Genomic DNA, 16,225 nt, shown 5'->3' with positions numbered 1-16,225 from the left:
TCTTTGAACTACAGTATGTCAGACCATTGATCTACAGTTATGTTAGCATCCATATTCTTTTCCTAGTTTTCTTTTATTATTGACATTGAGGAACCTGTTCCTTTTACCTTAGGTGGGGTTTCAAGGATTGAATCAAGTGAAAATTTTGGTGGAAGTGGGGTGAGGTGATTCTGTATAAAATGTCTCACTTGTAGGTTTCTGAAAAAGTTACTTGTTGGTAAAGAAAACTCCTGTCTAACCTGATCAAATGGCATGAAAACACCATCCTTATATAGCATCTTGATATTTAACACTCCTGAGTAAAAGTTTTTAACCCACCTGAGTAAAAGTATCTAGTAGAGAGGCTGGGAATAAGTGGTTGGCTGTAATTAGGCATATTCGATCTACGTAATAATCAGGTAATAACGTTTGCAGCGGCCATTTTGTTGATATAGAAAATGCATAGGTGGGTCTATTTAATGCAGCTGTCAATTGACAAGCGTGACAGCGCCGGTATGATCGCTGTAGGCTATTTGTTTATTTGTACAAAATTTAACGTGATGGTAGGCCTATGTTGTGCAATAGGCCTAGGCTACAGGTCATTCTAACAACAGCAATACAGGCCATTCGAACAGCAAAGAGCCCTAGAGTCACCCACGGTCAGAAACATACCTACCAACTTTTTTCCAGCTGTCTTCCTGTTTTAATATTTTCCCGTAAAATATCCCGTATTTTATTACTTTCATAACATTAGAACCATCGGACTTTGCCGTCTCTGTACTGTTGTCCTGTACCCCCTGCCCTTCCAGCGAAAATATGTTTTTAAAGCATTGTTTTGCTTGCCTGAAGGCGACCTTAGAGTGATCAGAACAGTGTGGGAGAGCAAAATTTGACACCAATCTCATTAGTGACAAATTTACAAGTTCACTAGTTCACCCTTCTATATGATTGCTTCAGCTAGACTAGAATGTATGGGAGAAGTGCGTGTTTGGCAAGGTAGCTGTCCGTGGTCCTGAGTGCCTGGAGCGATGACATCACCCTAAGGAGGATGAGTAACAGGGCAGTTGATAGAGCGATGACCGCTTGCGGGCCCAAAAGATCACAGAGAAAGGCCGCTACCAACTACATAAGTGCTTGCTGTTTAAGCTGACTAGTTAAGCCTTTCTATATGATTGTTCAGCTAGACTAGAATGTAAAAGTGGGCTTAGATTGGAGCGGATGTAAGACTGGTAGGCATCCGAGGACCAACGGCCTAGTATTTTAATTTGTTGCTCCGATAAGTAAGACGGCATCCGAGGACCAACGGCCTAGTATTTTAATTTGTTGCTCGATAAAGCTGTTGTGGCAGCTCCTATCCTGAAGGAGTGTGCAGAGTAGCGATCCGCGGGGAAAACCAGATTCGACTAGAATGTTTTTAAGAGTGTCTGGAATCTGTGGCGAGTGATGGGTAGCCCGTCTGACACGAAGAGCGGGCTAGTAGACGAAGCTTGAGCTGGCCGGTATGAGATGTAGTGAGACAGGTATTGGAAAGGCTGAAGATCTGAGGCGGAGTTAAAAATGAATATGGAGTGTCCTTTTCGGAACTGATCGGTTTTACTCTGTTTGATGGTAAATCGAATGGTGTCTTGGTCTAGCTGCTCTAGATCTCATGCGATGCAACGGGTGGACATCGGGAAATGAAGAGAGACGAAGGGCATGTAAACTTCGCTACATCTCAGCAGCCCAAAAAGGCCAGTAGAAACATAACGGAGATGGTGAAATCGAATGTGGTGATATGAACCCTTTGCGAAGGGTAGCAAGGCAGGTGGCGAGAATGCTTGAGGTAATGGGAAGGCGGGAGTCTTGGGGGACTGGCTGTTGCCTACGGATACCTTTGATTAACAAGCCTATCCTGGTGTCGGAGAAGGAAGGGCATTCGGAGCCGTGGAGGAGTTTGTAGACGAAATGAATGCCAGCTAGGTAGACTCTAATGGAAGAGACTTTGATCCCGAAAGTGAAGTGTGGGCGTAGGTGATAAATGATGATATGGTGACTGCATCAAACTGGGAAATGGTAGTGAGTGCTTTGCATGGAACTGTTTGAAGCAAAGACCAAGCAGTCCAGTAGGACTGCATGGTCCTGAGTTGGAGGGCTAGGTCGGCCGTGATGGGCTGAAGATAGCTGAGGGGGTGGTTTATAGGAAGATGGTCTCCCAAAAGCTGGGGGAGTGGGTAGGGTACGGGTCCGCCTCTGGAGCCAAGCTTCTGAATCTCTGGAAATTAAGGCGAAAGAGAGTCAGCAATTTCATTGTGGCAACCCGGGGGCGTCTGGCTCTTCTTATAATGAACTGGTAGCTGGCTGCTATCCAGATTAGGCGCTAATAAGAGGGGAAAGCGCAGGCGATTTTAAGCTCGTTATTTATGACGTGCACTACGGCTTCGTTGTCGCTGTGGATTATCACACTTTGGAGGTCCACTCCTTCCCCAGAGGAGGGCCGCAATGACTCACGGGTAGAGTTCGAACATGGCTGATGATTCGTTTTCCGTTATTAGCTCTCTGAACTCTAGTGGCCAAGGGGATGCAAACCAGCGCCCTTTGAAAAAGCCTCCGAAGCCTATTGAGGGGGCTGCGTCTGTGTACAACTGGAGGTCTTCTGGAGATGATTGGCAGTCATCGTAGAACATGCACAGACCATTCCATTCGTCTAAAAACATCCTCCAGAGTTTGAGATCGGCCAGGCACTGGGCATCTAGATATACTACGTCTTCGAGAGATGGGGTTGCTGAGGCGCAGTTTAGGAGATGCGAGATGAAAGGGCGGCCCTGGGGAATGATTCGCATGGCAAAATTGAGGTGGCCTAGAAGGAAGATAACTTCTTGTTTGGTGTGAGATGGTGAGGTTATAAACTCGTTCAACAGTAAAGAGATTCTGTCTTTTTTCTCTTTGGGGAGAGATGAAGAGAATTCTTCGGTATCTAAAATGATGCCGAGGAATTCGAGTCTGGATAAGGGACCGCACGTCTTCTCTTCTGAGAGTGGGACTCCCAGTTTGTTGAATACGTCAATTAGCGTAGAGATGCCTAGGGCCGGTGGGTAGGAATGGGGGATAACTACTAGAAAGTCATCCAGAAGATGAACGAGAAATGGGAGCTTATAGTTATTTAGGAGAATCCAGCACAGGGCTTCTGATAGCGTATCAAAAATGTTGGGACTGCTGCGGCAGCCGAAGGTGAGGCGAACTGCAAAATAGTATCTCCTATGCCATTTGACTCCGAAGAGGTGCCAGAATTCGAGATCAATGGGCATGACTTTGAAGGCTGAGGTGATGTCCGCTTTAGCTAGCCAGCAACGTCTACCTGCCTTTTTGATCAGAGCGATAGCGTCGTCGACAGAGTGGTAGTGCAGCGAGAACTCTTCTAGTGGAATCAGACTGTTAATGCTGGGAGTGGTACTATTGTGCGGAGCTGAGAGGTCGATGATAAGTCTCTTTTTCCCTGAGTATTTGCGCGTAGCTACGCCTATGGGGTTGATCCTGTAGACTGGGAATGGAGGCTTGGTGAACGGACCGATCATAAAACCAGATTCGACCTCTTTGCTTAGGAGTGAGGTGACTACCTCCGGATCTTTGACGGCAGATTGTAGGTTTTTACAAACGAAAGACTCTGTAGGTCTTGCTAAAACACCTGGATGGAACCCATGCTTCAACCCCAAAGTCAAATAGTCGCAAAATTCCCTATTTGGATTGGACTGAAGTTCTGAATGGAGAGCAGAAACAATGATTGGAGTAGAGAGGTACTTTTTAAACTTTTTATTTATGTTCTTGAGTGCGGAACAGACTGACTTGGCATGGGCGCCTGCGCAGTAGCTGCAAACGCGGGAGGTAACGGCAGGAGGATTGGCGACACTGGCGAAGTTAAATTTTCGCAGATTTCACCGACCTTTCCAGGAACGCCGTCCTCTTCCCTGGCTTCTCCTGCCGTAGCATCGGGGATGCGGGGAACATAGGATGAGGATTTAGGGGCTGTGGAGCTGGTGCTGGGGAGTTGATGGTCGGGGTTGACTAGTGGACACTCGGCCGCGCCGTGACTGGGGCTATTGCAGAGGGGACAAGATGGCTTAAGTCCTAGAAAAACGCGGTTATGGACCTCCATATCGAACCCCAGTAGGGGTTTTGGTTCCAGAGGCCGACTCTGGCAGCGCATTTAGCTGAAAACAGGCGGTGATAAGTGTAGAAATGAGCTCCCCCGTAGGATACGGCTAGACCGGCGATGATGGCCAGGTCTAGCCGTCGTTCAGCTCTTTGCGTCGGCTGGGGAATGCGAAACAGATGACTTCCGTGTAGTAAGTAAACGCTACGGTGAACTCGGGAAATGACAGGGTTTTTGATGCTGGGCCAGAATTTTTAAGAGAAAAAACCAGTTCGCCGCAGACTAGATCCCGGTTATGAGAGGGAATAGGAAGGGAGGGAAGAATGGTAGAAAGGTCTACGTCTGCACCTGACAAGATGAGGTTCCTGGTGGACACTGTGACGGGTGGTGGTTCGAATGCTGCAGCGTGAGGAGGCGGTGGCAGGGCCTGTGCTGTGGCTAAAGAATAGTTATGCAGCCGGAACGGGACGTCGTGGTCCGAAGCACTCGCTGAGTGCTGATGGTGACCCGCTGCTGCGGGCTGGTCTAGCGCGGGGCCGGGGAAGAAATGGGAAGGGAGAAAAGGAGGGAGGGAGGGAGCGGTCGCTGACGCGACCGGAAGTGGAGCAACCTGTGACAGGGTCGCGGGAAGTGGGACGGGGAGGGAGAGAGGGTTAGGGGGGAATAGCGATGCTGTCGCTATCGGCGCCGGCTGAGACCAGGTGCTCGCTAACTCGTAAGAGAGATGGGGAGCTAGCGAGGTGAATCTTCTAACTGACGCTTGGTGAGTTGAGGCGTGCAGTACAGACGTGGCTCCCGGAATGGAAAGGGGAGGGGGAAAAGGGGGGAGGGAGGGAGCAGTCGTCGGAACGACTGGAGGTGGGGCAGCCCTGGACCGAGTCCTGGCTAGGGGAGGTGGATGGGGGAGGGAAAGAAGGGGTGGGGGGAGTAGCGACGCTGTCGCTACCGGGCTGTCTGGAGAAGTGGGGTTGGACCAGGAAATACGGCGGAGATGCGGCGGGAAGAAAGTCGGCGGGAATGGGCCTGAGCCGCTGACGTGGCTGTGGCTGAAGCAGCGGAATGATGCGCTCTGAAGCGTGTGGTGCCGGAAGGTTCTGTCGGCGAGCCCGGTTCGCGGGGTGGCTGGTGGTGTGTGCTTCGTCCAGCTGAATGGCCGGCGGAAAGAACCGCGCCGGGATGCCAGAAGGAGCAGCTTGCTTCCTGGTCCGGGGAGGAAAACAAAGTGAGGGAGCGGGAGGGCGAAAGGACCGGGCTATCCGACTGCGTTAGAAGGCGGAGGAGATGGAACTTCCTATCCGACCTACGGAACGCGATGCGCGGGAATGGAGAGTGCTGTGGATCACGAGCCACTGTCCAGTGGGTAGGGTCATCGCCTTGCTGGCGCTGGGTCCTGGTGCTGCCGCGAGTTGAGGCTGCTGAGCGGGAAATACTGCCCCGCCCGGGGGCAGGAGAGGAGCACCTTCTGCGACCCTGTGTCCTGGGTTCCCACGCTGGCCCGAGGGGAACGAAAAGGATTATTTTCGCCCGGCGAGGGCCCTGGGTGTCGGTGTTGGCGGACGGTTGTCCTCCAGATCGCTGGAAGAGGCGTGGATTTCTAGTTCCATGTTTGTCTTTGGCAAACGATACGCTGACTGGTTGATTTAAGCTAACGCCGGAGCGTGTGACGGCGGAAAAGGAGGTCGGCTTAAATAGGCCTACCCTGTGGCGGCAGTGGGTAAGTTAATTGCTGTCAATCATCCCGAAGGCTCCACCCGAACTTTGTTTAGAAAACATCATTAAGTGAGCTTCGTGATACCATTTAACTCGATTTAACCATCAAACTTGATTGCGAGTTTGGTATTTGTCGGTCCAGGTTATCCAAAGAAAGCCTTGGTATGTTCAGCATGCTTCGTAGTATACCCCACCGATATCTAGCAATTTCTCCAGTAATTGTTATGTTTTGTTTTGTTGCTACATTTTTTTTATTTGTTTAGAGTACATTCACTTACAGTATTGCATTGATAAGTGTGACTATATTTTTCTTTATCTCTGTAAGAATGTTTGTTTTTTGTAAAAACTTTTGTTGCAAAAAATGTCTGAGAAAATGACAATATAAATAGAAACACAAAGACTGCAGTTTTTTATATAAAGCACATCAGTGTGTTTCTGTTGATTTGAAACCGTAATGGTGTGCATGTGTGTATGGTTTTGTTGCAATAATTACATTTAGAAAGGATTGTTGAGTTTTGATTGCAGTGTTTCATTTTGTGAGCTGTTTATCTCCAAGTGCTATGTCTTATTTAAGTATATATACTTTTTTGATCCCGTGAGGGAAATTTGGTCTTTGCATTTAACCCAATCGGTGAATTAGTGAAACACAAACAGCGAAGTGAAGCACACACTAATCCCGGCGCAGTGAGCTGCCTTTGACAATGGCAGCACTCAGGGAGCAGTGAGGGGTTAGGTGCCTTGCTCAAGGGCACTTCAGCCGCGGCTCACTGGTCGGGGCTCGAACCGGCAACCCTCCGGTTTCAAGTCCAGAGTGCTAACCAGTGGGCCACGGCCACTCTGGCTGTGTGTAGCGTTTTGCCATAATGAGCCATATTTTGCAAAAAGTCTGTATATTTTGCAAAAAGTCAAAACTGTGAGCTGGGACCAACACAACATTCAGTCCAGCAGAGAGTGCCCGCAACTCTATATTTACTCATTCATTCAACCTTTATTCATTCTCGGAGGTTCATTGAGGGTATCAATTTCAGTGAAACCGACACACACACACACACACACACACACACACACACACACACACACACACACACACACACACACACACACACACACACACACACTTACATCAGGGTTGAGTCCAAGGCCAGCACGGGTCAGTATGATAGCCAAGGCAATATTCCTCAATGCAGATGACCATGCTTGCTCAATACGAACTGCATCCGTTATATATGGAACATTCCTCAAGACCAGACCCGCCAGTAACATACCTGCACACACACCATCACCACACCCATGATATACACACACACATGCATACATTTACAACAGCAGAAAGAACAGACACATACAGACCTCTACATGCACATATGCAATAGTGTAAACACATGCATATAGCCATAATAACATTTGCGCAAGCAAAATATTCCATATCAATGATTGCCTGCAGTGCTCACATGCATGCATGCACGCACACGCACACACACACACACACACACACACACACACACACACACACACACACACACACACACACACACAAAGCCGACAGACAGTTTCAGTCTCATATAAACGTTGTCAGGTATACAGTACCTTTGTTGTATAACCATCAAAATACTTAATTTTACAACACACACACACACACACACACACACACACACACACACACACACACACACACACACACACACACACGGCATCTTAAATCTTAAATGGGTCAGTGTCACCTCCAGGTATTCATTCTCTCCAGAAAGAGCTGTTGACTTTAGTGTGTGTGCGTGTGAAGTGAATGGAAGGAACAAAGACAAGCAGAGAGAGGCATGAGAGAAGAGAGGAGGGGGATGAAAGGATGAGAAGGGGAGGAGAGAAACATGTCCATATGTCCACATCACCATATTAACGTTATATATTAAGATATATCTGCAAATAAACCTGGCATGGGTTTATCATAAACTTTATGGTTAATTAGGCTATGACCCATCACTGAATTATGTCTATTTCCAATTGTATTTATTTTTTTAACTTGTATGTATGTTTATGTGTGATATATGTTTATATTATTAATTGCTGCTGTAACACCATCATTTCCCTCTGGGGATGAATAAAGTAATATATCTATCTATCTATCTATCTATCTATCTATCTATCTATCTATCTATCTATTTATTTATCTATTTATTTTGCTGGCACTAGCTAAACTCAAACTGACTTTCATGGTGACAGCCATAAGATGCCAGAGAGAGAGGGTTAATAGAAATGAATAGTAATTTATTTTGTATCTTTAATAGGAATTAAATGTGCCTTTATGTGGAGTTTGTGTCAGTGGTGATACACAGAGCAAAGCTCTGTAGGCTGCTTCTCAGCAGTCTGAATAGCGACTGTGCTGAAGCGTTAACATTGTGAGACATTTGATTTGAGACAAGTGTCAGATAAATAATTCAGTTACGGGTAATTAACTATAACAATAAATTGCAAACACTTGTGTCCACACACACACACACACACACACACACACACACACACACACACACTGCACAAAACTACAGTAATGTGCAGGTTCCCACATCCATAAAGGTTAGGTTCAGACATACATGCACACATTGACCATTTATTTATGTCCACACACTGATAAAAGCTCATTCCTCTTACCCAGCAGTGGTGGAAGTGGGGGCAGGTTTGGGAACTGGATGAGGCCCACCAGTTTGCCCCCACACACCGCACACAGGAACAGAATGACCAGACCAAACAGGTTTGCCCCCGGCAGACACTCCACACCTGTGATGGCCCAAACCACACCAAACACCAGAGCCCCCATCACCGCTGAACCACACCACACACACACACACACACACACACACACACACACACACACACAAAGAGATGAGACAATATCATATCCGTAATACACGCATACACTCTCTAAAAACACAGCAGATCACCTGTCATTCATGTCAGCATAAATTATGTATGTATTCTACCCCACCACAAGGTGATGGTGGCATCACAACTGGAAAACACAAAGCGTAATTATACAATATGTATGCCACACTCAATAACGCACTTTTAAAATACACATACACACACCTTTGGTGATGACTGTGGACACAAATCCTCTGGGCTTAGGGCAGGATCTCAGCCTTGAGCAGCAACTGTTGGAGCTTGACTCACTCATCTTTAATCTACACACACACACACACACAATAACACAAAATGATATGTTTTTACAAAGCAAAAAAAAAAAGTTTAATCATTGTTCCATATCAATGCTTATGAATGGTATCTATAACAACCATAGTACGACGACGGTTGAGCCTGGAAGCAGGCTTCGCAAACAATGGAATCAACTTTTTTTTGTTTACCAGATCAACTTCATAAGTGTCCTGAATTAATAACCACTCCACCAACCAATCAGAAAATAGTATAATGTGATAATGTTGACTATTTGACTACATATGTATATATGACTGATCAATTGCTTTGTAAGAACATGTGTTATTGTATGTGTGTGTGTGTGTCTGTCTGTCTCTGTAGTTTTAAGCAAAGTAGTAGTAGGCATACACACCTGTGACTAGGATAGGAGACTAAAGCACTTTTCCATGCCGCACATTAACAGAGTGAAAATAAACTAACACAATTAATGATTAATAGAATGAAGATCAAAACCAGTTACACGCAAAAGATGCAAACCTAAGCAACACACAATTCTCTCACTTACCTCTTCAAAACACAAGCTCCAGAGTTGAGTTTGCTCACATGTGGATTGGAGTTTTACTCTCTCACTCTCCCTATGTCTATCTCACTTTGAATGTGCATGTGTGTGTGTGTGTGAGAGTGTGTTTGTATGTGTGTGTGTGTGTGTATCTACCTGTTTGAGTGCACATATGTGTACACTCCTTACCCTGGTGTCTGTTATTGTTGTCCTCTGGTGTCACACAGCAAATTTTCCCCTAGACACCTCGGACACACCAACACCTGCTGGTTCCCAACCCACCTAACTGCCTGTAATTATGTGTGTGTGTGTGTGTGTGTGTGTGTGTGTGTGTGTGTGTGTGTGTGTGTGTGTGTGTGTGTTTGTGCATCCCAAAGACCTTTGACCTGACAACAGGGAGACGGAATGCTTGAGTCTGTATGTGTGCACAAACAGTGATTTATACCTGGTGTATCTATTGATAAATTACCTGTTGGTTTGATGTCACTTCCTCATGCATGTAGCTCCTGCATTCTCTCTCTCTCTCACACACACACACACACACACACACACACACACACTCACACTCTCTCTCTCTCTCACACACACACACACACACACACACACACACACACACACACACACACACACACACACACACACACACAAATGTGTGCAGGTGCATGTACCCTTGTAATCCATTGTTGGTCAAGCTGTCTGAATTATAGGTATTTACAAATGGCCATTTGGAACAGTCATGCTGACTGTGTGTGTGTGAGTGTGTGTGTGTGTGTGTGAGAGCTTCTTAATCTTATACTACAACATATGATTCTGTCTAACCTCAATTGAGGTCACAAGCACTTCATGACATGGTGTAATACAGGCTATCTGTAACACACACACACACACACACACACACACACACACACTCAACGGCGTAAATATTAATCAAAGCTGGCAGACCTTACCTGTTGAACAGTGATTAGTCCTTGAACCGTTGGCGTTGGATTAATGCAAGAGTGTGTGTGGTGTGTGTGAGTGTCACTGACTCACTGAATCCTTTTGCTATTAAAAGTTGTTTTTCCAGCATGGAAAGCAGAAATGGAAGCACAGGCATATGCACATGCTAACCCCCATTCTCTCTCTCTCTCACACACACACACACACACACACACACACACACACAGAGACAATGACGCTTGTAAAGGCATGTAAACCACTTCACAATCATACAGAACCTCAACATTATTTTCTACATTAACTACTGACACTGAGCCATGGAAGATGGGACATTACATTATGACTAACCATGAATCAGTGATGTGATTATTACAATCACGTGGCTCTCTATCTGGTCTGGTCTGACCACCAGTATGCCCCCTAATGGTCATTCAATGAAAGTATTTTAAAAACAGCAGCTCTCTCTCTCCCTCGATGTGTTGTGTGTGTGTGTGTGCAACACGTGTGTGTGTGTGTGTGTGTGTGTGTGTGTGCGTATGACTGTCTGGTTTAAAGATATAGTATACAGTGTATATGTGAGTCCTTGGTGCCTGTGAGAATGAGGCCATGTCTGCTGGGAGTGTGTGTATATGAGGGGAAGAGTCTGCTGTCGCCGGGCAGAGGAGTCTGTCATAAACATACCAAACTACCACCTGCCTCAAGGCCTTTATCAGCATTAAACACGTCAGGAAGCTTCCTACATCAATCAAGACCTTATGTTGTAGTATTTAACACATGTACGTATATGCTCCACTTTTGCTTCATTTCATCTCATAATACAAAGAATTAATTACAGGTTTTGCCCATTGCTTGAACACTATAGGCCATACATGGGCAACATCCGGCCCGCGGGCTTTCCCTGACCGGCCCGCGTAAGGTCCGTGAAAGAACAATAGTCAAGAGCCTAGCATAGAGATAATGCTCGCAAATCAATATCGTTGCTTTTATTTTGAAAGCGACTGCTATTTGTACGCCCATACATTTGTGCGTGTTTGCATACGATGTAAATAAACACCCTCACTGATGTGCAGGTGAATAGAATTTATGCTTCTGCGTCGACACAATGCAGTTGCCTTTAAGTCGGCGTAAACCTTTCAAAGTTTTGTCTCTGATGTCTGCGTCGCTCACCACCGCAAAGGTTGTCAGAACGAACTCCTGCTGTTTGTTGGAGATACGAAGTGTTAATTTCAAAACGTTACTGGCAGATAGACAGTTTACATTCGGATAACACCGTCACTGTAACCAAAATATGTCTGAGTTTATTTGCAAAGCTTATGTTAGCGAACTAGTATGATGCTACTACCCACAGGTTGCACACAGGGCGAGTTGACCAATCACAGTTTTGTGCATAAAGTTAAAGCAAAAACAAGGCCTACATTTTAAAAATAGCCTAGCTTAATTATATAGATATTGTAGTACTTTTTTATATCAGCCTTTGAAAACTGAAAAAAAAATGTCAATGTCAAAAAATCATTTTCGAGAATGAGGATTAAATACTGGACATAGATTAAATAGCCTATTGTTGTTTTTCCTTGGTCTCCCTCACATTTTCATCTGTTCTTACGAGTAGTAAACAAAACCATATGATTTACTTAATGTTATACAAGAACAGAATAGAATTGGACAGAATTGAGTTCAGACTTGAGTTCGGTATTTTGGGTCCGGCCCTCCTCAACAGTCCCAGTTTGTCATGTGACCCCTTGGGGAAATTAGTTGCCTACCCCTGCTATAGGCACATGCTTAGACCACAGTAACAAAACTTGAAGCTTTTGTTACAATACCTTAAACACAGTATAACCATACCTTAAACAAAATCACTGCTTTGCACTTTAGTTCCAATTCTTCAACACACTTGCACCTTTCTGCAACACACTTGCACCTGCACACTACACACTATTTCATACATAAGACACTTCGCTCATAAATGAAATCTCATAGGTACCATTGGGACAACACATCTATTCAAAATGCATTGGGTGCACACTTGAAAATACTTACAAAACTGAACACCAATCAGCCAGCCACAAATAGGCTTCAGTTGAGCAATTTTGAGAACTTTGCAAGCATGGAGGCAGGGAGAGCAAGAGGCAGAGGAAGAGGAAGACAAAGAGAGAGAGGAGTAGGAGGTGGTCGAAGAGGCTATGCACGGAGCAATATTTCAGATGATATTAGAGCAACTTTGGTGGATCATGTGGTACAGTAAATCATGGCCTGAAAATGAGGGAAGCTGGGCAGAGTCCACATTTACTGTAAGCCTGTTTTTCTGTATTTACAGAAGTGTATTTTTGGTTTGTTGGAAAAGCAACATAACAAAAAACTGTTGCATTGAGCTGCACAGAATGCTAACTGATTAACTGAATAAAAGCAGTGCAAATTAAAGACTGCATGTGTTTTATATAAAGTACACTAGTGTGTTGCTGCTAATCTGAGTTTCAATTCGACATAGATGTGAATGGTTTATTTCCCAGTGTTGTGTCCTGTGTGCTTGTGTGTAAAGTTTTGACACAATGAGCTGAAGTTTTGCAAAAAGTGTTCAAGCAAAACTGTAATTTTTGGTTGTTGTGAAAAGCTTTGTTGGAAAAACAACATAACACAAACTGTAAGTGTTGCATTGAGCTTCACAGAATGCTAACTGATGAACTGAATACAGTTTTGCTTGATTGTTTACATTCATTTTCTGAAAGCATGCCCATACTTTCAGAACTCTACATACAAATCAAAACACACACACACACACACAACGGGCAGAACCCCTCAATTCTCCTGCAAAATGAAACTTTACATTCAAAACAATGTTATTTCTTCTCGAAATGGTATTTTGTTTTCAAATGACACACATAAACCATCATATGAGTAGACATTGATAAGAACCAGTTGAACACTGATGTGCTCAATGTAAAACACTATGATGAATGGAAAACACTTATCCATTCATCATAATGACTTTGGCCATTTTTTGTTCAGTGTTACACTTACTACAGACAGAATAGTAATAGACAGAATTTGAGAATATTGTTTTGTGCCAAAATCCAAGGTAAAAACACATTCAGAAGCCCCTGCTCAAGTTTAACTTTAAAAAGCACACAACCCTCAAATCCGCCAACAAATGGTCACAAACACAATACAAATGGCCCATCCAACAGCAGTATATAGTTTGCGACATGTCATTGAGGTTAACATCTTCCCACATTTTACATTCTGCTGCACCTGGCCATCTAACCCCAGGCCTATGACCATTAATCTTCTCCCTCCTTGGCTGACTGGCCTCTCTTACTGCCTCAGTGCTAGAACTTTCCTCAACAACAGGGGTACTGATGTCCTGTGAACTGTGGGTTTCTTCCTGTCACTGAACTTCAACCGACTGACTTGATGCACTTCTTAAGAAATAGCTATCAATGCGGGGACCCTGTGTTCCCTCTACCAAGCACTTCTTTTTCCCTTGATGAATTTTCAGGCCCTTTAGACTTGTAACCTTCTGCCAACCACACACACACACATCTGCAGCTTTTTCTCAGTTTTATCTGAACTAGTGGCTTCCACAAACATGTTTTCCTTACTCATAATCAAATTCGTCCCAGGGTCAGTAACCATGTCTATCACAAGTGAGTCATCTTCCGCCCCTACTCTCGCTGACTCTAGGGGTATTTTTCATTATGTCGTACTGTAGCTTAGTAGGGTGCAGCCCATAGCTTAGTGAAGCCTGGGCTACTGCCACAATGAGCTGCTAACCCATTGTAGCCCCGGCGGGGTCTATTTCCTCCTGTCAGCCGTCTTTCCGTGCTGTCACAAGGTACAAAACAACAGAAGAATTGACTGTATACAGTTACTGTAAACATAAAAAAAAACTATGCTGCATGCATCCTCTCTTCTATTTCGGTCTGGCCACAGCACCTCATCCACATCACTAGCATTATGCTAAAGCTCTGATTGTCAATTGTAAAACTGTGTGTGACAGGTGTTTGCCTGTGATGAGTCAGTGTGCATAGTAGGGAAATTAACTTTACAATTTGAATGGCAGTGTGTTCCTTGTGAAAACAAGAGATCTGCATGAAAATTGTGCCAAATGCAGAGAATTGTCATAGTGTTTTGAAAAAAGTGTGCTTTAGAACTGTAATTTGAGTGTAAAGCAGGAATTGTGCTCGTAGTTTAGCAGAACTGGTTCAGGGGGTTGGTGCACGAGTTGCATGTTGTGGTCATTGTGTCTCAAGTACCAGTAATTGTGTGTAAACAATTGAGAAAAACTGTAAAGGGAATGACAGATGTCACTCTCATTACTCTCAAAGGATGTTACGCCCAAAACACACCCACGACTGATTGCAGTTTTTTACAACTGTTTACACACATTTTCTAAACTCTGTGTCTATTTTTGAAAACACTGCCTTTTGCTTATTTTTAATGCAGTTTTAAATATAAGTGAACCTACCAGTTTGTGTTAAAACTGATAATTTGGCTTCAAGTTTCCCAGCAATAAGTCCAGTCCTTGCATATAGACCTGGTATCCCCAAACAGAGATACAAATGTATGTCACCTTATTACTACTAGTTTATAGCCCAGCTACCAGATTTTTGTCTAACCAACTACACACTGTTGGGCATAATGAAAAACACTATCATCTTTAGTAGCCTATGCTTTGCCATAATACTAAAATAGTTCAGATTGTTCACATGCACAGAAGTATTTGCAGATACACACCAGTGCTGTTGAAACATTTATTTATTTTTATTTTTCACCAAACAAGTCAGTGCAACATATGCACATATATAGGCCAATTAGCTTATGTAGTGTCATTTTGAATGGCAGTGTTTTGAAATGGGAAACATGTGACTTGTGAGAGATCTGTGTTCAGTGCATTTGAAAAGTGTCATTTTGAATTGCAAAATGTGTGTAAAGCAGAAAATGTGTTTAGACTTTTGGAGACTTGAGAAGAGGTTTTGCTCTCTGTGTGTCAGTTTAAATAATTGTGCTATGCGTGTCATTTTAGTGTGTTAGCAATTGGAAAAATTGCTACCCAACTTCTGGTTCAGGCAATAGTCATCTCACGACTCGACTACTGCAATGCCCTCCTGACAGGTCTCCCAGCCTGCGCAGTGAAACCACTTCAGATGATCCAGAACGCCAAGGGGCGCCACTGGTCTACAACCAACCCAAAGGGCACATGTTACCCGCTGCTCATCCAGCTACACTGGCTACCTATGGCAGCCCGCATCAAATTCAAGTCTCTAACGCTTGTCTACAAAGTAGTCTCCGGTTCTGCTCCCACCTACTTGAATGCCCTCATACAGACTTACACTACCTCCAGACCGCTCCTCCTCTGACGAACGACGCCTAGCTCTACCCACGATGCACGCTCAAAGCCAATCCAAACTTTTCTCATCTGTTGTTCCTCGTTGGTGGAACACACTGCCAGTTCCTTCAAGGGCAGGGACATCCTTTTCCACTTTCAAAAACTCCTGAAGACCCAGCTCTTTAGAGAACATCTACTCTCATAGCAACACTTACAACAAGTCTGACTGATCCTAGCACTCACCAGCCGTTAAACTGACAAGTAACTGTTAAAATACAGCACTCACCGACGCACTTATTCTTACTGTACTCTAATGTGTTTTTTTAAACTGTCCTAAAATTGTGAGAATTGTTCTAAAACTTACTGTTTACCATGTTGTTAGTCGCTTTGGTTAAAAAAGCGTCAGCCAAATGTAATGTAATGTAATGGAAAAAAAAAACTGTAA

General features: G+C 44.4%; 1 protein-coding gene across 3 annotated transcripts in view; it reads right to left on the bottom strand.

Annotated features, from left to right (window-relative positions):
- Positions 1–10,503, bottom strand: part of LOC125289483 (sodium/hydrogen exchanger 9B2) — a 23,943-nt gene extending 13,440 nt beyond the window's left edge. The window contains exons 1-4 of one of the 3 annotated variants that reach the window (XM_048236359.1): positions 10,466–10,503; positions 8,894–8,988; positions 8,459–8,629; positions 6,938–7,080 (exon numbers count right to left, since the gene is read on the bottom strand). In XM_048236359.1, coding sequence (XP_048092316.1) covers positions 6,938–7,080; positions 8,459–8,629; positions 8,894–8,981 — 402 coding nt within the window. In that variant the 5' untranslated portion in view covers positions 8,982–8,988; positions 10,466–10,503. Of the gene's footprint in view, positions 1–6,937; positions 7,081–8,458; positions 8,630–8,893; positions 8,989–9,524; positions 9,788–10,465 lie in introns of those variants that run through there. The other 2 variants (XM_048236358.1, XM_048236357.1) reach the window with 2 other exon arrangements.
- Positions 10,504–16,225: the final 5,722 nt, after the last annotated feature.

Source organism: Alosa alosa, chromosome 24 (assembly GCF_017589495.1).
Source record: "Alosa alosa isolate M-15738 ecotype Scorff River chromosome 24, AALO_Geno_1.1, whole genome shotgun sequence".
NCBI lineage: Eukaryota > Metazoa > Chordata > Actinopteri > Clupeiformes > Clupeidae > Alosa > Alosa alosa.
This window is presented reverse-complemented; position numbering and strand designations above follow the sequence as displayed.